The 22,385-nt window shown below is 43.6% G+C and overlaps 1 protein-coding gene across 2 annotated transcripts in view; it reads right to left on the bottom strand.

Moving 5' to 3' along the window:
* The window catches only part of CNP (2'',3''-cyclic nucleotide 3'' phosphodiesterase), a 40,413-nt gene extending 31,502 nt beyond the window's left edge, over nt 1–8,911 (bottom strand). Inside the window, exons 1-2 of one of the 2 annotated variants that reach the window (XM_077459534.1) lie at nt 8,555–8,911; nt 2,950–3,625 (exon numbers count right to left, since the gene is read on the bottom strand). In XM_077459534.1, the coding sequence (XP_077315660.1) occupies nt 2,950–3,625; nt 8,555–8,746 (868 nt within the window). In that variant the 5' untranslated portion in view covers nt 8,747–8,911. Of the gene's footprint in view, nt 1–2,949; nt 3,626–3,874; nt 3,987–8,554 lie in introns of those variants that run through there. The other variant, XM_077459535.1, reaches the window with a different exon arrangement.
* Between the last annotated feature and the right edge of the window lie 13,474 nt (nt 8,912–22,385).

Below are 22,385 nucleotides of genomic sequence, written 5' to 3'. Positions count from 1 at the left end.
TATCCTGCTTCTGCTTCTCACCTAGGTTTTAATATTTTTTCAATAGTCATGACTTATCCCTGTGCGTCTCTTCCCTTTACTTTCAATACATATGAAAACAGCAAATGCATTGTATCAGACCCACACCGCGTTTCCTCAGGGTTTACCAGGTCTATTTGTGATTATAAAGGTGCATTAGCGACTTACAATGATGTGGTGCCGTCTTCATCCCTTGGTGCTCAATAAGGTCATGTTAATTAGATTTTGCTATAAAGGGCACCATTTAGGCCTAGCAGTGTTAGAGGAAACTGTAGAAGCAAATACAACTCCTACTCAATATCCACTCCCACCAATGAAAGTACATCCTCCTGCAGAACACAGAAAGGGTATCTAGGGAACACTCAATCTTATTTTCTTCAGCTCCTGTGTGTATCACCAGGTTTCTTCCTAACATGATTCAATGGAGCTCTATAAGCAATGCCCACCAACATCCCTAACTGGTTAAAGAAGCTCAGCACAACTTGACTTGCAAGAGGAAGTCACCAAGGATCTCATACAGCCTGACATTTAGCTAATTCATTCACAAAGTTTAGAAATAATTAAATACATTTTGTAATATCTGCTCTGGCTAATTATACATAATTAAAATGTGACAATATTTGCATAGAGATGATTTGCTTTGGCTTTGCCAACTACACGCCAATTACAGAAATGAGACTGGAAAAGCAATAGAAGGGACCTTTCCTGTCCCAAATCAACACTAAACATAGTAAGAGCCCGTTCACACTGAGGCAGCACGACTTGCAGCGCGTCTGCCTCAGGCAACCGGGATCCGACTTTAGCGGCGGCTTGTGAAATGACGTCTGTATAGAAGTCAATGCAAGCCGCCCCAAAAGTCGTACAGGAACCTTTTTCTAAGTCGGATTAGAATGGTTCCATTGCATAGAGCAGGACGCGACTTGTCAGGCGGCTAAGTCGCCTGACGGGTCGCCCCTGTGTGAACCGGCCCTAAAAGAAAGTGAGTGTTATGGGCGTAACAAGCTGATACAGCTAAGCTGGGTATACATTGAGGTTGTTTTCGTTCAACCAGCGGGTAGACTAAAAAACTCATGAAATCGCCAATAAAGGGTAGCTGCGCTGCCCCGTGAACTCTGTATAATATACACAGTGCCACAATTCATAAGATACATTAAAGTGCTAATTATCCAAAAAAGCGCAAAGTGCTTCAAATAAAATGCTCCAAATTTCTGAACATAAAGTGCTGAAAATGTCACCACTCTCCCGCCCTTCTAGGACTAAACTTACCACAAGTTGTTGCCATTGGTAGGTCAAATTGCGCTTAATATCTCTGATCAGCCTCTCAAGGTGAATCACAATCCACAGCCCTGCAATATTCCACACACGAGAAAGGAACCAAAAAGATCATATTGGGCAATGCTTTGTACAATTTCCCGACATAGAGTTGTCCTTTTGCCTGTTCAAAAATGGGAGCACTTTATTTGAAGTACTTAAATGGACTATTGGCACTTTAATGTTGTATTTTATGAATTGTGGCACGGTATATAAAGTATAGAATATTCTATGTATAGAATACAAAGTGCAGGAGGTAGCGCAGCTATCTTTATTGGGGATTTCTGTTGAACAGAGAGGGGTATATACACACGGATCCAAATTTGTCTAGTCCTGAATTTCAATATATGTATACCCAGGTTTAAGTGCACTTTGCTTATCGAAGGCAAACCCAATTGCCAGGCACCAGCACTGTCACAGGGAACAGAGGAGAGAGTCAAATGCTTAACCAAACCTGAAGTAGTGGGTATTTTTATTTGCTACTGAAAGCAAATGGTGCTGCAGGGGAACAATGTAAAGGGATTATAAATTACTTCAGGGTCCAGTAAAAATATGGCAGTCCTGCAGTCTTGTAAAGTTACTCTAGGTAAAGATAAAAAGGTGTTCATAGTTATTAGTCATAATGCCCAATACCAAAAATTACAGTTTGGACAAACAGGCAGTTAGAGGTGCAACAAAAGATACCCTTGAATGGCATATTACAATCTTTTTCTCTGAAATTTCTGTCCATAGATAAAACAGAAACATGGGAAAGCGCTCATCACATGCTTGTAGAAAACTAAATAAAATGGGAATTTTTCAGCTCTTACATTATTTCTGACCATACAATGTGCTTGGTGCTTTAAAGGCTATGTCCGCCTTTTGCAAAATAATAATATTTACTTTATTTGCAGCAAAAAAAAGAAGGAGGGAAGAAAAAGTATTCATTATTTTTTTGCAAATGAGCCTGCAAAGCATTTCAGTTTTTAGCGATTGTGTAAAGCTCCTGTAAATTTTTACTCAAGCTCTATGTCCAAATGGATATAAGGGTTTTCAGTTACTGAGCAGAAGAAGTAGTGTCAATGGACTAGGAGTGCGGTAATCATCATACTTGTGTTCCACTGAGAACTACAAATGCATCTGCTGCAGTGCCAGGCAGGACTTGTAGTTCATTCATTCACATGCCTGCCCTTACAGGGGGTGGGGGCTGTTTGGAACCATGTTACACCCTAAATATTGGTGCAACATGTTCTTTGAGGTGGGATTTAGATTTTAAGCCCATTTATTTTAATGAAACAAAAAGTATAAAAAAAAGAATCAGAAGTGCAGCAATATTCATTGGCATTAACCAGGTTGATCTTTGTTGCCAAAAGTCTATTTTTCACTAAATATTACAATGGAGGCGTCTATTGTGCATATAAACATGCATGCTTGTCAGATACTAGCAAATACACCAAGAAACTTCTTGGTGACAGCATTAAAAACCAAGTGATAGGAAGCACAGGGGCAAGGACATGTTTTAAAAACTACCACTCTTGGTCTCCTACACAGCTAACATATTGCATTTTAGTACAATGGCTGTGAGGATTGTCAACCAGTAAAATAAATATTTCTATATTATATTAATTATTTTATACTTACATGCTTGTAAACGTTTTTTAAAGGCCTTCAAATTTCCCAGCTGTTCCAGAAACTCATGGCTGGTCTTCCTCAGAGAATCCTCATCCCGCTTGGCTAGGAACCATCCAAAGTACAGAGGAAGCAGATCTTTCTCCAGTGAGGGCCTTAGGTTCTTAAGCTCTTCTAATGATAACTTCCAATGGTTTCGATCTTTCAACTGTGCACAGTCCAGTCTCCAAGGGGTCTTGGGTTCCAGAATAACTACAGTGAAATGGTACTTGTTGGCCAAATCAAACAACTCATCAAGGCGCTCATGATCATGATGTGTGTCATCAAGGATAACCAGATTGGCTTCACGTCTTTCAAAACAAGTTGTTAAATCGTCATCCAATTTAGTATAATCTCCTCCACTAGAACTCCTAATTACTGGTTTGATTTCATATTGGTCAGCAGAGAAGAGACGTGATGTTTCTTTATATTTTAGCTCAATATCTTTAGCTAGTGTTGACTTTCCACTCCCAGGAAGACCCCTTAGAAGAACTAGAACTTTTGATTCTCTGACAGTAACTATAGTGTGGTCGTCAACTAACAGTGGGGGCTTCTGGCCTTCTAGCTGATCCTTCGAAGCTTGCGAGGACATCCTGAAGTTTAGAGGCTTCTCTTTAGGTGGCTTGGACCTCTTGAAAATAGCCCCAACCTATAAAAACAAAAAAACACATACAAGAGATAAGTTAAGTTATTGTCAAACAGGGACTTCAAGTAAAGACTTTGCTTTAAAAAATAAAAATAAAGTTACATATTTTTCCATTAAATTTAGCAATTTCACAGATTTGATGTCTAATAAATATTATATATTCATTCAGCAGATCCTAGAATTGGTTGTGGATTTCAAGGTTAGATAAATACATGGTAATTAAAATAGATCTTAAAATCTAATGCTGCATACTTGTGGTTATTGTTTCAGTCCTCTATGAATATAAAATACTGCACAATTTTTCGGAGGCAGAGGAATGTTATCAGTTCTGTGTGCAAATGAATCTATTGTTCATTTTGACAACCCAACAACCAACTCCTACTACAAACAAAACAAAGGAGTAGTTCGTGAGCTTGTGACACTATAACCAATACCATTCACTGCTTCCCACTGACATCTCCACTCAGCTTAACAGGCTAGCTATTGTCTTTCAGGATAGGCATGTGTAGGGAATAAAAAAATAAAAGTTGGGTTTTTTATTTATCAGTTTAAAGTTTTAAATCCGACAGATTTTTAATTAGTGGGGGGCGATTATTATTTGTGGGCATTTGTACTCTCATAAAATATAAGATTATTGTTGAAACCTTTCAACGTGGAATTATGACTGTTAGGATACATTTACACTTCAGCATTTTAGTGGAGCTTTTTAAAATACGGTAATCCTGCTTGTTGCATATTTGGACCAGTTTCCAGCAAAAACACACTTTCAATTTAGGATGGCCATGTGAATGACGTCATAGGGTAGAACAGTGGGAGGCTCTGCTAACATGCTTTCCCATCTCTCACTCCTCTTCTATTTTCTCCTTCTTTCCTACTCTGTCCTCTATAGCAGTGGTCATCAACCCTGTCCTCAGGACCCACTAACATGCCAGGTTTTAACTATTACCTTGGGGAGATGCAGACTAGAATACTGCAATCACTGAGCAGCAAATGATATCACCTGTGATGTATTTCAGTTATCTTGCAAACCTGGCCTGTTAGTGGGCCCTGAGGACAGGGTTGATGACCACTGCTCTATAGGACTATATGATGTTATTACATTTGCATTAATGTTTCATGCTCTGTATGTTACAGGCAAACTTTAGCTGACAATATATGAATAAAAATGTGGCCAGTTCAGCAGGAATAACAAAAAACAAAATTTCGATCCATGTATGGTTGCTCCCATTCATGAGAAGTCAATCGATCAACATTCTCACAAACGGGACTGGTGGAAACTTTTAGCTCGATCAGCACTGATCTATGTATTCTTAGTTTATTGTCTCCTGATTCCCACGAGTCAGTTATTGCACCCGATTTGTTCTCTCCCAAAAGTCATGAGTCAGTGGTACCCCTCAATTCCCCTCTCCCAATATCAAAGAGTTAATTATAGCACCTCTCTATTCCTCCTTTCCCAATACCCATGAGTCAGTGACAGCATCCCTCATCTCCCCTCCATATATCCATGAATCAGTCCTGGCAACCTTTCATTCCTCCTCTCACAATATCCATGAACAAGACCAGATTACTTTCAATGGAGCTGCAAGCAAACAGCATTTGACACCCAAAGCATCTCTATCCTATACAATTTTTTGTTTACCTGGTACCATCTTGGCTTAGCATAGAATATCATGACAATGTGTAAAAAAAGCTCAAATAATACGAGCATAATCTGTGGTCAATGACTATGCAAGGAAAACAGCCTCTTGGCCACATATAGGCACAGTTCCTACCGTTCCTAATGCTAAATCCAGCCTTGCCCATCAAACTAGCTACTTCTCGGTCCTTAACCATGAATGAAGGTGCATCTTCATTACTTTTCTCTAAAATATACATAAAAAAATAAAATATAATAATAATATATACACTTTTGCTTCCACCTAAAACAGGACTTGCACCTTGTATGTATAAAATTTTAGATAAACGTACACTAAAACGAATCCTCACATATACTCATCAGTACCCGGTTCACCCACCTCCCGATAACTGTAAACTAGAGCTGGGCATACACTGAGAAAAATTTCAGCCAAAATTCGCTCAGTGGATGGCCCTGTTCTGTTCGACAAAGGTTGATTATTTGGCCAGCCAATCAGAATACAATAGCACTGGCTGTCAGAGTACAATAGCCCAGGAGAGGGATATGTCCATCTACGCTATTTAGTGTGGATGGAGGAATCTGCTAGTTTTCTTTTGTTTAACTGTAGGCTGAACGAAAACATCTAAGCCCGTGTACACACGGTCGGACATTCCGACGGAAAATGTCCGATCGGACCATGTTGTCGGATAATCCGACTGCGTGTGGGCACCATCGGACTGTTTCCGTCTGAATATCCGACGGACAAAGTTTTAGAGCAGGGCTATAAAACTTTCTGACAACATGATCCGATCGTACTTTGTCCGATTGCGTATAGAGAATTCTGATCGGACAAAGTGCCACGCATGCTCAGGTCAAATTCCTAGACCAAAGCTATTGGCTACTAGCCTGAACGTAGTCCCGACGTAACGAAATAACGTCATTGCGTTACGTACGATCGGATTTTCCCACAACTTTGTCCAACCGTGTGTATGCAACACAAGTTTCGGACATTGTTGTCGGAATAGCCCTTGTACACACGGTCGGACAACAGTGTATGGCCAGCTTAAAGAAGCATTACAAACAAAAATTCTATTGCAGCTGAAATGTGGTGGTTGTATTAGTTTTTGCTTTCCTTCATTTTCACCTGAACATCCAGCCAGTAACAAACTTCCTGTTTTACTGCGTCTCGGCTCTAGATGGGGGAGCAAAGACAACTTTGAACCAGCAGAATTGTTACAGATTACTCTTTTACGGAGAGAAGTTTAACATTTGTAGTCATCCCTCTGAGGTCCTCCAGCCTCCTTATTAGCTTTGTTGCCCTTCTCTGGACTCTTGGCAGTTCTTCATCTTCCTGAAGATTGGTGACCAGAACTGGACTTTACACTCAAGATGCGGCCGAACCAGAGTTTTGTAAAGTGCTAGAATTATAAATGTTATCTCGAGTAAATTTTTAAACGCATGCTAACAGTCTGCTAGCCTTGCTGGCTACAGCTTGGAATTGCATGCGGCTGTTGAATCTGATCTACTGGAACCCCTAGACAGATCCTTTTCTATCCACGATCCCCCCCACAAGTTCTCCCCTAACTTGCATGTATATTTTTGACTGCCAAGTGCATCGATTTACATACTTCAATAATGAACCTCAACTGCCCTATAGCTGCCCACCTCTCTATTTTACCGAGGTCTTCTTGGAAAGTTGCTGTATCTTGTTGAGGTTATTGTCCTGCTTAGATTTGTATCAACAAAAGCATGACATTAGGGACAAGTTATAGAATTGGTCCCAGGACAGGGCTCTGGGGTACCCCGCTCACAATTCTAGAGGACTCAGAAAACATGCCATTAATCTCTTCTTTGGAAGCGCATCTGAAACCAATTTCCTATCCAGGTATATACTGTACAATACCAACGGCAAAAGATCTTTGTTTGTCAATTAAGCGTTTATGGGGTAGTGTAACAAAAAAAATTCAGCTCCATAGATCTTCCTTGATCCAAATTATAGCTTACCTACTCACAAAATTTTCAATCTGGGGAGATGGTAGTATTATGCCGCTTAAACATGACTGGACTTTCCGGCAGACTAGGTCCGACGGACTTTTGACGGACTTTCCAAATGAACGGACTTGACCACACACAAACGGACTAACGTGATGGCGTAAACGGGACAAAACAAGGAAGTTCAATAGCCAGTAGCCAATAGCTGCCCTTGCGTTGTATTTGGTCTAGCACACAGACGAGCGGTTTTCTTGATTTTTAGTCCGTCGGATAGATTTGAAACATATTCTATTTCTAGGTGCGTCTGATTTTTTTCTTTGAAAAACGATCGGATTGTCTGACGGACTGATCCCATCAGACCTAGTCTGCTGGAAAGTCCAGTCGTGTGTACGCCGCATAAGATGCACTAGCAGATTTATATGGACTTGCCTAACAAATGAAAACCAAGCTCCAGCTAACATTTTTAAGCAGTTATAGCAAGTGTTTCTTTCCTTTTGAGAATAAAAGCTGCCCATCGTAAGCACTCCTTTCACTGTTAAATGGCTTTTCTCAACCATCTAACTGACACCTTTCCTGGACAGCCTAGCCTGTTAAAGTGGAACTAAATCCTCCTATACTTTTCAGCCAAAAAAGCTGCCATCTCTGCCTGTGTTTGATCTGCAACTGCCATAGTGCTTCACATGTGTTTAGTTATGACACCAGCCATTTGATGGTTTGACAGCACAAGCAAATGTGACAGTTATCATGCCTGGCATGTTTTTGGAAACATTTATATCAATGGGTTTAAATTCCGCTTTACAGGGAGTTGAAAAATAACAGACTGGCAGAAGCACCAGGTGAAATGGAGAAAAGATTACAAAAAGAAAAAGAAATGCAATCACCACATCTAAAGATTGCCAAGCTGTTTTTTAGTTTAAGGGCTCATTCAGATGGCAGATTCATTTCACTTCTGAGCTGCAGGAAGAGGGGTGTGCATCCACCACAGAGCTGCATGCAGGTAGTTGGTAAAATCCACACAATCCATGCAGGCAGAAGTGCTTGCATGGATCCCAGCGCAGAGCCTCTGCGTGCAGCTCTAAGGTAGAGTATAGCACAGAGGACAGCACTAATCTGCCATCTGAATGAGCCCTTAGGCATCTCACAGCAGTATCTAGATAAGCACCCTGCCAAGTACACAGTTCTCATCTACTACACATAGTTATAGTAAACACACAGCCTCAATCCCTATTCATACACATGTGCTTAGTACACGTGTGACTTCCTCCCAGCACTGTCTGCTTCTGGATCCCCCCCATAGCAGGCAGTAATATAGTGGTAGCAGTTACCTTATGCCAGGTGAATGTTCTCAGGGTGTTGCACAGCACAGGGGATGGGTAGAGCCAGTGTGGGATCCCTGACAGCTGCAGAGTACTGGTGACCCTAGTACACATTTCTTCCCATGTCACTACACCGCCCAGACTACAGACACTCCCCCTGGCCTGTACTAGGCGTACAAGCCTGCCTCTCCTCTCCCCCATACACTGTGTATTGTACTGATCACACAATGCCTGCCATTATAGACACACTGCTCAGAGCACACACAGGACACTATATTACTAGGAGAGTCCAGGCAGATTTTCTGATGCTTAGAGATTGCTGAGAATCCCCAACTGTCCCTAAGAGTCTTGATATAGTTCAAACCCTCCATCAGGTGCACACACCTATCTGCCCCTCTTCTCCCAGCTTGTCCGATTACATTCACCTCATATAATCCACCAAAAAGCTCCCCCTGGTGGCCACACTCTCTATGATAAACGATCGATCGGAAGAAACCAAATCTCATCTGATGGGAATAACTGATCTTTAGTTGATAACCTAATAATAATTTGACTGATATGGCATTTATGGGAAGTGGATTTTGATCAATAGTTGGAAGATAACAATGCAAATTGTCTATTACATGTCTGTTTTTATCACGTTATCTTATCAATCAAAATAGAATAAAGTTCATAAACAAAGACCACAAGGCTGCCGATTGATGCACCCCAGGATAATCGACTTTGATGGCATCTGACTAAATTGAGTTTAATAAGAAGAGAAGCTGTGGCTATTAGATTGTTTGCCGATTTGAATGTTTTGATTGATAATATAAATGTATGCTACATTTTCCCCAAGCTCATTGGATAACACTGCCGGTCATCATAACATGCAGCAGTCTGGAGACTTTAACCACTTAAGCCCCGGACCATTTGGCTGGCAAAAGACCAGAGCACTTTTTGTGATTTGGCCCTGCGTCACTTTAATTGACAACTGTGCGGTGGTGCGACGTGGCTTCTAAACAAACGTGAAGTCACTTTCCCCCCCACAAATAGAGCTTTCTTTTGGTGGTATTTGATCACCTCTGCGGTTTCTATTTTTTGTGCTATAAACAAGAGCCTGACATGTCAACCTTACTAACTAACTATGTGTAGAGGGAGACCCCTCATACAGCCACGGCTCAAGGGCCACTGGAGTTGGCCTTTGCCTTGGATTTTCAGCCATGCTATGGCCAGCATGTCCCTGACAGGGATTGTAACGTGAAGGAGAGACCAAAGACACTGCTGTAAGGGGGGGGGATATCAGTCAGTCATGTAAAAGGGGTGACTGTTGTGAATGGGGGGGGGGTGAAGACACAGAAGAGGGGCTGACTGATGTGAAGGGGGGGGGGGCTGAAGACACAGAAGGGGATTGCTTTGGTGTAAAGGGGGGACTTAAAGGTAAAAGGGAGCACTGTTGCATAAAGGGGGGTGTTGTGTAAAGATGGGGGCTGTGATGTAAAAGGGGAACTGCAATGTAAAAGGAGCACTTTAGTGTAAAGAAGGTGACTGCAATGTAAAGGGGGTACTGTGGTATGGGGGGGGGGGGGGAATTATTCATAATAATATGAGCTGTAACACAAAAATAGCCCCAGTCAGCAGTTAAGTCAGTTCAAACCTTTTGCAAAGGCAATGGATATCACTGGAAGAGTTTATTTAGCACCATTGAAAGCACATTTAATTGAGAAATTTCTCACCTAGTAAACCCCCTTTATATATGCCACTTACTATGCATTTCCCAAATACTGTATGGGTAAAACACTCTTTACATCTAGAGGAAAAAAGATTTCATCTTCAAATACGGAAAGTATTCTTCACAGTAAGAGCTGTGAAAATTCCAGAGGTGGTTCTGGCCAGCTCAGTAGATTGCTTTAACCACTTGTCGACCAGGCCATAGCCAAAAGATGGCTACAGCGTGGTCATGTTTTTCTGGGTGGGCGTCCATGGATGTCCTCCCAGAATCTTGCTCTTGCACACCCCCTGGGAAGACCCGATGCATCACGGATCGCGGTAAACAGCCGCTGGTATCGGCCGTTTACCATGTGATTGTGCTGTCGAATGACGGCGTGATCACTTGTAAACAAATTGGTGTCATGTCATGATGCCGGTTCCTCCCTCCCCTCCCTGTACCAATTGGTACAGTGCGAGGGGAGAGATGGCAGAAGCGCTGTGGGCTGGATGTGTAGTGCCCACAGCCAATACTCTCCCCATACTGTGCCAATAGTCTGCAATAAATTTTAACAGAAACAAAGAATTTTTTTCCAGAATTTTCAGTCTTTTTTGATTTATAGTGCAAAAAATTTTAAAAAAAAACTGCGGTGATTAAATACCACCAACAAAAAAAAAGACAAACATTTTATATGGGTACAATGTTGCATGACTGAGTAATGGTCAAAGTGTGAGAGCACCAAAAGCTGAAAATTGGTCTGGTTAGGAAGGGGGTTTAAGTGCCCAGTGGTCAAGTGGTTAAAAAGGCCTGGATTATTTCCCAAGTGTATATAATATAACTGGGTACTAAGATTTATAGATAAAGTTGATCCAAGGAAAATCTGATTGCCTTTCAGGGATTTAGGAAGTGATTTTTCACCCTGCTGTGGCAAATTGGATCATGCTTTTCTGGGCTTTTTCACCTTCCTCGGGATCAACTGTGTGTGAAGGATTGTGTATATGGGATTGTATTTTTTTATTTTTTTTGGTTGAACTAGATGGACTTGTGTCTTTTCAACCTGACTATATAACATGCTGTTCCTGTATTTCTACATCACTGAACGTGCAGTCACATCTGTGCCTCCAACTTCCTTGTATCCTCATCCTTGTCCTCAGTCCTCTCTCTGCAATCTCTTCCCCATTGGAAACAATCCAAAAGGTCGGGTTTTGAGTGGGACACAGTCCAGATCCACAGGACACCAGGAATTTGGTATAATTCTGGTACAATCCTGCAGAATCCATGACTGTCGGGAGGCATGTATACAGTACATACTAAACACACACACACACACACACACACACACACATTAAAGTCAGCCATAGACAATTCGAATCTCGGCCTATTCAGCAGGATTCAAACCATGTATGAGCAGGATGAATGGATCGATCAACTTGGGTACCTCCAGCCTGTCACATTTTACATGCGATTATTGCTAGCAGCTGTTATAGTAGCTAGAAATAATAACTGTATTCTCCCAGCGAGGACAGCTTCCCCCACAGGGAGAACACAATGGCTCTCATTACTGACTGCAAGGAAATCACTCTGTCTATGGCTGGCTTAACACAAATACGAAGCATTAAGTTTTTACCACCCCTCAACAACCACCCACTCTTTAGCTGTAAAGGCAGCGGCCAGGGGTGTACACATGCCACAGCAAGAATTCTATCTTGTGTCACACTCGGTGTGAATAGGGCCATGCTGCAACTGTCCCCCAACTGCGCACAAAGCATGCGGTTGCAGCATGGTAGTCCATCATTTAGGGGGTCAAAAGTGGCAATGCAGATTGCTAGTGTAAAAGAGGCCTGAGACGCATACACACTGCAACTTACCCCCCAAAATAAGCTGTCACACACACACCTACCTAAGCCTTCACAGGTATTGATGCAGCAGCATGTACTGTTGTCTCCTGTCAGTCTGGAGCTCTCAGCTTCCATTCCCTCTCTCAGGGGTCCTTGTGGCTCCCTTCAGCAGTTGCCTCTGGTACTGCCCATTGTGAGGCTTAGGTGTCCCTTCCACTGCCTGAGTAATAAGCACCCCCCACCCAAGAGTGCAATTGTGAGCAAGACAGCCTGGATCTGAAAAATGCCAGGACAGTACTAAAAAGTCAGGACTGTTGGGAGATATACTATTATCAATTACATGGGTATCTCTGAGGACTAAGGATGAGCTCAGGCTTGTTAGCAAACAGCACATGCAGAGCCCGCCAGGAATAGGGTTGCCACCTGTCTAGGATTCACCCGGACAGTTCGGGTTTGGAATCATGTACTGCCTGAAACCCGGACACATTATTTAAACTGGACTATGGCCTCCCAGCAGGGTTGCTGCATACAGTTGTCTAAGCTGAGAGTGTCTGTTACACTCTTTAACACTGCCCAAAGCCAACACTAACAATCCCCCCAAACACACACACAGGAGAGGAAAGAGGGCGCGATCTGTGCCTCCCCCCCCCACCCCTACCTCTCTGTGTCTGCCCACACTCCAATCCCTGGTGCTGAGCCCCAGAATAGGAAAGTAAGGCGGGCTGGAAATTTGAAGTCCAGCAGCCTCAGATACATCTGCATGAGAGGTGGTGAGTGAGCTCACCATCCATCCCTGTCTGTGACTGAAGTCTCCCCCCTTCTCTCTCCTGCCTCTGACTAAGTACACTAAGGCAAATCAGGGTTCTCAGAGCACCCCTTATCAGATTTCCCCTTTACACCAGAGGCCACAGTGTTTCCCCTTTACATCAGAGTCTTCTCCGTACATCAGAGTTCTCAGGGTCCCCCCTTAAATCAGGGTTCCTAGAGCATCCCTTATGTTAGAGTTCTCCCTTACATCAGAGTCCCCCCTTACAGTGAAAGGGAACTCTGCGAGTTCAGATGTAAAAGGGGAACTCTGTGGACTCTGATGTAAAGGGGGACTCTTGTTCTTAACTTCATATGATTAGAAATGTTATTAAATAGCAAAATATATATATATAGTTTATACTATAAAAAAAATTGCAGTGCGCCGCTAAAGTGTTCGGGTTTGACTTGAAGAAAAGGTGACAATCCTAGCCAGGAAGTCGGCACTGCACAGCGCATCGGGACAATGTCTCACTGCCTGTGATTAGCGCTCCGCAATGTCGACTTCCTGGCAGGCTCTGTGCATGCCGTTTGCGAACACGCCTGAGCTCATCCTTACTGAGGACTAATAAAGAGGGCAGGGCTCTGTAGTCCTATGTTGTTTCTATTGACCTTCTAAAGTGTGGTAAATGAATGTTGTCACCCTAGGACAGGAAGTGTGATACTGGAAGAATCACAAGAATCACTGGGTGAAAATAAAGTAAGAAAAAAAGCTTGGAAAAAGAATTAAAGTACAGCCACCACATCTAAGGACAATAGAAATAGATGTTACTACTGCTAAATCATTTCTTCTTCTTTCAAATCAACAAGCTTTATTGGTCATACAAAAACAAAAATCAGACAGTACTCATTTGTTTTTGTTCATAGAGCAAATCAGGTACCCCCAGACTGTACTCCCCACATGCGTTCCTACCCGTATGCAGCTTAGTTATAGAAGCCATCTTCTTTATGCATATAGGGTCACCACCTTCCCAGTATTCCAAAAGCCTGGCCATTAAAAGGGAACTAGTTGCCAGTGTAATTGTTTGATTATAAGGTGATTACAAGGCTGGTAATTTCTCCCAAAAAAGGTGGAGACCCTAAATGCATATGCTGTTATAAGAAGAGCTTTGATTTGTGACTGATTCGGTCCTGTTATTGCAATGTATTTGTGTGTTAGTCACATCTCCACATGATGGCGCTACCTTGCACCCGTTGTGGGAGTGTAGGTACGTATTACGCACTTGAAGATATGTGGCTAACTGGCTATGTTTCTCAAGGTGACCAGTTGAGGGGTTGCCATGTGACCTGCATTTCCACTGCTGGCGTAATTGTTGAATATGGATTTACTTGCCAGGCTGTTCGTATCTGGGCATGGAATACGGAGCATGGGGTAAATATTCACCTAAGTCACTTCCTCCATGATGGCCAGGTGACTTCACCACGCTCCCATTGTGGGAGCATGGGTGCGTATGGAGCACATCGCGACGGTGTCTATGGGGCTATTAGGCTATTGGTTGAATAACCTATCAGTGACCTGCATGTCTGGAAGAAATGATTTTGTAATTTCCGCTCGAGATGCTATCATTATGAGGCTTGAAACGCATGATATGCTATCTCTAATACTGAGTTTACTCTTGTGTTTTTATCTATACCTACAATGGGTTTTTATTTCATGATCAGCCTTTTGTATTGGATGGTGAGACGGTCAACAATCTCAGTCTGTCCTTTTACATTGGACTGCTAGCGAGGTTTGAGATGCACGCCGTCTGTTACTTCCAGTCCCGCCTTGATGGGGGCGGTACTATTAAATTGTTGTACTGTTTAAAGTCTATATATTTGGCAGCAATGTGGGGAGGCAAAGATATGCCCCAGTGAAAGACCTTTTGAGTCGAAACACGTCAGTCCAGCACCTCCTCGCTTCACACATTGCTTTTATTCTTTCAATTATTTTTGTGATCACTTTTATCATCATATATCCCGCATTTTCGCTGTAAGATATTTTTACTCTAATAAACCATTTTTTGTTTGATCTGCGCCATATGGAGACCCTTTTTCTTTTTCATTTTATGTTTGGGCATTGATGACCACTTTCTCACACCATTATCCCTTGGTTTGGCTGGGTTGTCGGGTGTTTACTGCCGTTAATCAGCATAATCCAAGTGTGACATCTTTGTACTACCAGGAGCTAAGGATTATGAGCTTGTCTGACTCGCTGTTGTATGGTATGTGTGTCCATCATATCTGGTAAGAGTATACAACCTCTTATTCCTTTGAAGTGTCTACAAGCGCACCGACCAGTCCATTTTGAGTATATGTTCCAACACCATCTGGAGATTGGGGAGATAGAACTTTTCCATTTTTATACATCCGTTTGGACATTGATACATTGTTGTGCTATTATTTTGTGCTTCACAAACACCATTTGTGATATACTCATATTTACGCATATATTTTTTATGTATTTGATTTCGTTTTCATGTAACACCTTTGTGTGTATTGGTTGTTTTCAGTCACCTACTTGTTTATTATAGTGCACTGTTCTTTTTTGGTACATGCACAGATGTTTCCACTCACATGGTCACATTTTTTAACGCTACTCTAATTGTTTGTATTTTGTGTATAAGAAGGGTCCAGAATGTATCAGAACAACAGCGTGCATTAGCATGCTTGCACAAACCTGTTAGCATGCATGCTAAGCAGTGTATGCAAGGCACACGTGCACACCCAGCACTGGCTTTGGTGCCAAATGGCCCATTTAATTTGGATTGTGACATGAACAGGTTGCTGAGTGGTTTTCAGCTAGTTCCTGCTTTTCATGTGCCCTTTGCCTTCCTGTGCATGACCTGACTTGCCTTTGAGCTGTCTTTGGATTCCTGCCTACCTGTTGTGACCTCAGCTTGTACCGTGCCTCTGCCTTATGTTTCTGTACTTTGCTGCCCAGCAGTAAACCCTGGCTTGTATCCTGATTCTGTCTAAGCTTTATATTCCTGTACCTTGCTGTCCAGCTGTTGATGACCTTTTGGCTTGTGTCCTGGCTATGACCTGTCTTCTGATCACTGTGTTCTGGTGATCCACAGTCATCTATATCTTGCAACCAATGGCTGGTGCTGCATGCTACATCGGCCCTCATGCCACTCTGTGTCCTCACATCTACTGTCACTACTACCAGGGGTGTTAGACAAGTGGTGCAATAGCAGCCCCCTCTCCAGCTTGATCTCTAACGGGTATGTGAGAGTTGTTCACATATTCCAGTGATATCACAAGAAAAAAAAAAAAAACTATGGGCTTCTACATTTTTGAAGATCCCCAAATCTGTATATTTTTTTAAAGCAGAAGATCTGTATAATAAAAAAATGTTAGTAAAAATCATTTGTTTAACAATATTTGCAGTTAGGGATGAGCCGAACACCCTCCCCCCCGGTTTGGTTAAAGTCTATTAAAGTCTATGGGACTCGAACGTTCAAAATCAAAAGTGCTAATTTTAAAGGCTAATATGCAAGATATGCAACAGGCAACACCAGCAATAAGGGGTATCTTCAGGTGTATACTGTTCTGGAGAAACACAACACCCACTAACTCCTGCAGATGCCTGTATTAGAGAACACCAGCAATAAAGGGTAGATACAGGTGTATACTGTGCTGTGCTGGAGGCACACAACACTCACTAACTCCTGCAGATGCCTGTATTAGAGAACACCAGCAATAAAGGGTAGATACAGATGTATACTGTGCTGTGCTGGAGGCACACAACACTCACTAACTCCTGCAGATGCCTGTGTTAGAGAACACCAGCAATAAAGGGTAGATACTGGTGTATACTGTGCTGTGCTGGAGGCACACAACACCCACTAACTCCTGCAGATGCCTGTATTATAGAACACCAGCAATAAAGGGTAGATACAGGTGTATACTGTGCTGTGCAGTAGGCACACAACACCCACTAACTCCTGCAGATGCCTGTATTAGAGAACACCAGCATAAAAGGTTAGATACAGGTGTATACTGTGCTGGAGGCACACAACACCCACTTTAACTCCTGCAGATGCCTGAGAAAAGAACACACTGTCCCTGCCTATCTAGCTCTTTCCCTGCACGCCAGAACACACTACACAAGGCCGCCGCGCTGGCGGCCTTATATAGTGTGGGGCATGTACTAAACCCCCTGAGCTATAATTGGACACAGGCACCCTGCCTGTGGCCAATTATGGCTCTCCTCGCTGCCGGCGCTGTGATTGGCCAAGCATGCGGGGTCACAGTGCATGCTTGGCCAGTCATGAGCCAGCAATGTACTGCGATGGCGAACAGTCCACAAAGTTTTGAATTCGCCAAAAAACGAACGGCCGATGTACGAGTCGAACATGCGTTCGAGTCAAACACCAAGCTCATCCCTATTTGCAGTAATGGTTAAAGGGTTAGTTCACCTTTACCAAAAATCTGCCTATGTAGGTAAGGGGTGCCTGTAGATAAAATCAAACAGTGCTGCTTTGACTAAAGTTGAATAATGCCCTTGCTCTAGGTGTTGGCCTTTTATGTAACTTCTAAAGCCTGGCCAAAAAACTGGCAGATGTCAGACTGGAGCTGGCATCATCCTTCCATCTTGCCTTGTTGCTAGGACATTGCTAGGACAATCCCAGCCCTTACTACTCACTTTTATCACAGGAGCGAGCTCTCAAACCATTAGACATGTCTGTTCCACTATCTCCTCAGTCTCTGCATCCGTGACCTCAAGGTCACCTCTCACCCGCAACATTTTGTCCAGCTTAGTGCACCACAGCACACAGCAGTGCATGCCCACGCATTTTGGTGCACTGCAACATAGGTACCGTATATACTCGAGTATAGGCCGACCCGAATATAAGCCGAGGCCCCCAATTTACCCCCCAAAAACTGGAAAACTTATTGACTCGTGTATAAGCCGAGGGTGAGACATGGCTGTCCATCCCTGTGTGTCCGTCCATCCCTGTGTGTGTGTCCGTCCATCCATCCCTGTGTGTGTGTCCATCCATCCATCCATCCCTGTGTGTGTGTCCGTCCATCCATCCCTGTGTGTGTATCCATCCATCCATCCATCCCTGTGTGTGTGTGTGTGTGTGTGTGTGTGTATCCATCCATCCATCCATCCATCCCTGTGTGTGTGTGTGTATCCATCCATCCATCCATCCATCCCTGTGTGTGTGTGTGTGTGTGTGTGTGTGTGTGTGTGTCCATCCATCCATCCATCCCTGTGTGTCTGTCTGTGCAGCCTTGTGTGTGTGTCCAGCCTACCTGTGTCCCGAGCCTCCGTCCCGAGCCGCCGTCGTCCCGAGCCTCCTCCGTTCCGAGCCTCCTCCGTCCCGTGCCTCCTCCGTCCCGTGCCTCCTCCGTCCCGTGCCTCCTCCGTCCCGTGTTGTGCCGATGGATCGCCGCTCCAGGATCGCCGCTCTTCTCGGCGGCCATTCTACAATTCAAAAGCCGCGCCTCCGCCTCCGCCTGTGATAGGCGGAACACTCAATTTCCCAGCAGCCTGTGTTCCGCCTATCACGGACATCCTCTCATCCTCGTCCGTAGTATGAGAATGAGCGGATGTCCGTGATAGGCGGAACACTGACTGCTGGGAAATTCAGTGTTCCGCCTATCACAGGCGGAGGCGGAGAAGGAGGCGCGGCTTTTGAATTTTAATGTCCGCCGTCTGTCTGCTCGATACGCTGATCGAGCAGTCAGACAGCGGTGACTCGAGTATAGGCCGAGGGGGCACTTTCAGCCTCAAAAAAGAGGCTGAAAATCTCGGCTTATACTCGAGTATATACGGTATGTTAATAATAATAAATGGTTTTCAATAATAAATGGTTTTGAGATTTAATATGACTGGCAGGCAATTTATTAAATCAATAATAGCATCTATTTTCTGTACACATTTCCTTCAGCAATTACAGGAAATAATTATGTCTGTGAATAAGGTTGTGACCTGGCCTGGTATTTACCAGTCTGACCAATGACTTGACTTCTTTAAAATGTTACTAATAGGAAATAGGTCACCAGGCTAAAAAAGTGGTACTAATCCACTAATTCTGAGATATTCACGTTTGCACACATCCTTATAACCCACGCTGTTCACTGCAATTACCATCTAAGTGCTTAATTTAACCACTTTCAGACCGGACCATTTTGCTGGTCAATGACCAGAGGTCTTTTTACAATTTGGCACTGCGCTGCTTTAACTGGTAATTGCGCGGTCATGCAATGTTGTACCCAAACAAAATTTGCGTCCTTTTCTTCCCACAAATAGAGCTTTCTTTTGATGGTATTTGATTGCCTCTGTGATTTTTATTTTTTGCGATATAAACGTAAAAAGACCGCAAATTTTGAAAAAAAATGATATTTTCTACTTTTTGTTATTAGAAAAATCCAATAAACTCAATTTTAGTCATACATTTAGGCCAAAATGTATTCAGCCACATGTCTTTGGTAAAAAAAAAGTCAATAACTGTATATTTATTGGTTTGCGCAAAAGTTGCCACATCTACAAACTAAGGTACGTTTTCTGGAATTTACGCAGCTTTTAGTTTACGACTGCCTATCTCATTTCTTGAGGTGCTAAAATGGCAGGGCAGTACAAAACCCCCCCAAATGACCCCATTTTGGAAAGTAGACCCCCTAAGGAAATTGATAAGAGGCATGTTGAGCCCATTGAATATTTTATTTTTTTGCCTCAAGCGATTGAATAATGACAAAAAAAAAATTATTATTTTTTTTTTACACAAAGTTGTCACTAAATGATATATTGCTCACACATGCTATGGGCATATGTGAAATGACACCCCAAAATAAATTCTGCTGCTTCTCCTGAGTACGGGGATACCACATATGTGGGACTTTTTGGGAGCCTAGCCGCGTACGGGGCCCCGAAAACCAAGCACCGCCTTCAGGCTTTCTAAGGGCGTACATTTTTGATTTCACTTCTCCCTACCCATTACAGTTTTGAAGGCCATAAAATGCCAAGATGGCACAAAACCCCCACAAATGACCCCATTTTAGAAAGTAGACACCCCAAGCTATTTGCTGAGAGGCATGTTGAGTCCATGGAATATTTTATATTTTGCCACAAGTTGCGGGAAAATTACAAACTTTAATTTTTTTTTATTTTTTTTTCACAAAGTTGTCACTAAATGATATATTGCTCACACATGCCATGGGCATATGTGAAATGACACCCCAAAATAAATTCTGCTGCTTCTCCTGAGTACGGGGATACCACATGTGTGGGATTTTTTGGGAGCCTAGCCGCGTACAGGGCCCGAAAGCCAAGAACCGCCTTCAGGTTTTCTAAGGGCGTAAATATTTGACTTCACTCCTCACTACCTATTACAGTTTTGAAGGCCATAAAATGCCAATATGGCACAAAACCCCCACAAATGACCCCATTTTAGAAAGTAGACACCCCAAGCTATTTGCTGAGAGGCATGTTGAGTCCATGGAATATTTTATATTTGGCACAAGTTGCGGGAAAATTACAAACTTTTATTTTTTTTTATTTTTTTTTCACAAAGTTGTCACTAAATGATATATTGCTCACACATGCTATGGGCATATGTGAAATGACACCCCAAAATAAGTTCTGTTGCTTCTCCTGAGTACGGGGATACCACATATGTGGGACTTTTTGGGAGCCTAGCCGCGTACGGGGCCCCGAAAACCAAGCACCGCCTTCAGGCTTTCTAAGGGCGTAAATTTTTGACTTCACTCCTCACTACCTATTACAGTTTTGAAGGCCATAAAATGCCAAGATGGCACAAACCCCCCCCCCAAATGACCCAATTTTGGAAAGTAGACACCCCTAAATTTAGGGGTACACTAGTGACACTCACAGGTAAAAAAGCACCTAGGCTGTCAGCGACTGTATCAAAACGCTACAAGAAAAACTGTTAGCGATCGCAGGGATCAGGCCTGACTCTGCGAACGCTGCAGTTATGCGTGTTGTGTTTTGTAAGTGACAGTGATCGATCGATACTGCACTTGGGTGGGCTGGTCTGGGCTTGGCGGAGGGGCTAAACGCAGGTGCTAGCAGGTATTTGGGCTGATCCCACTAACAATGCGTTTTGGGAAACCTAAACTGCTGGCGACGCTAATATAGATCTGATCAGATACTATATTACTAAGGGAGGTGTATGCGTTGTGCGTGGGTGTTAGCGGTACTGGCACTAACCTGACGCTGCCTGGGGCGACGCAGACCTTATCTGACCCTCAAACTTATATCACCCGCCGGGTGATCAGGGGGTTAAACCTTTATTAGGTAATAAATGGCAGGTGCCCTGAAACTATAAAAAAATAACTAACCAACCAGCGTCACCTGTAACAGTTATATGGTGATCACTGGTGAAAGGGTTAACTAGGGGGCAATCAGGGGGCTTTATGCGGTAGTATATGGGGGTCCCTGGCGCTATAAAAAGCTGCGGCGAACCTAAATACCTACCTGCCTAACTAGCGTCACCTGTGACACTAATACAGTGATCGGAAAAACGATCGCTTATTAGGCTGGGTTCACACTGGAGCGATGCGGGAACGCCACGAATCCGCGGCGGGTTCCCGCATCGCATGCCTCCCGGCGGCAGTTCACACTGCCCTATGCGAACTGCTGGGAGTGTCAGTGAAATGTTAATGACACCCCCAGATCAGTTCGCATATCGCAGTGCGATCTGCAAACTCGGATCGCATGGTGTGAACACCCATGCGATCCGATTCTGCTGCGGACCAAAAAAAGGGTCCCGTGCGAGTTTGCGGCGGGTGCGACGCGAATTCAGCCATACTATCTGTATGGCTGAACTCGAATCGCACAGAGATCGGATGTGATTTGCACTGCAGTGCGGTGCGAATCACATCCGTTCTCATAAACCGCTGCAATGTGAACCCAGCCTTATTGGGGGGGTTAGGGGGGTACCTTAGAACTAAAGGGGGCTAACCCTAACTGCCCTAACAGTTATTACAGTCACAAATGACACCAATGCAAAAAAAAAAAAAATGCAATTGGTGTCACTGTGACTGGGAGGGCAGGGGTAATTGGGGGAGTGAAGGGGGGGTGTGAGTGTGCCTGGCATGTTCTACTGTATTGTGTAGTGTTGGTGCAACTCACCGATCCTCTCTCCTCGGTGCCGGAACGAAAAATACCGACACGGAGGAGAGATTACATCACTTCCTCTGCCTGTGTTTACATTACAGGAGAGGAAGTGATGTCACGCCTCACTTCCATTGGTCAGGAGCGATCGCGAGGGGGTGGCCATGAACGAATGGCCGCCCCCTCATCCCGGATCGCTCCTGTACGGATACCGACCGCCGCTGGCACCGGGGGGGGGGCCCAATCGGGCCCCCCACCCGCGGGAAGGCAGGGACGTATATATACGCCCATATGCCTGCCCCTGCCATTCTGTCGACGTATATTGTCGTGCGGCGGTCGGCAAGTGGTTAACAAGCTGTCTTGCAGATGTATCAGTCACAGGGATGAAGCAAACTATTTACCACTGACAGAGGTGCTTACATTGATCAGCTTTTATTTATG

The sequence above is a fragment of the Lithobates pipiens genome, unplaced genomic scaffold (genome assembly GCF_037356315.1).
Source record: "Lithobates pipiens isolate NorthernLeopardFrog02 unplaced genomic scaffold, aLitPip1_a1.2 Scaffold_28, whole genome shotgun sequence".
In the NCBI taxonomy this organism is placed as follows: Eukaryota; Metazoa; Chordata; class Amphibia; order Anura; family Ranidae; genus Lithobates; species Lithobates pipiens.
Note: the sequence above shows the minus strand (reverse complement) of the source record. Positions and strands in the feature narration are given on the sequence as shown.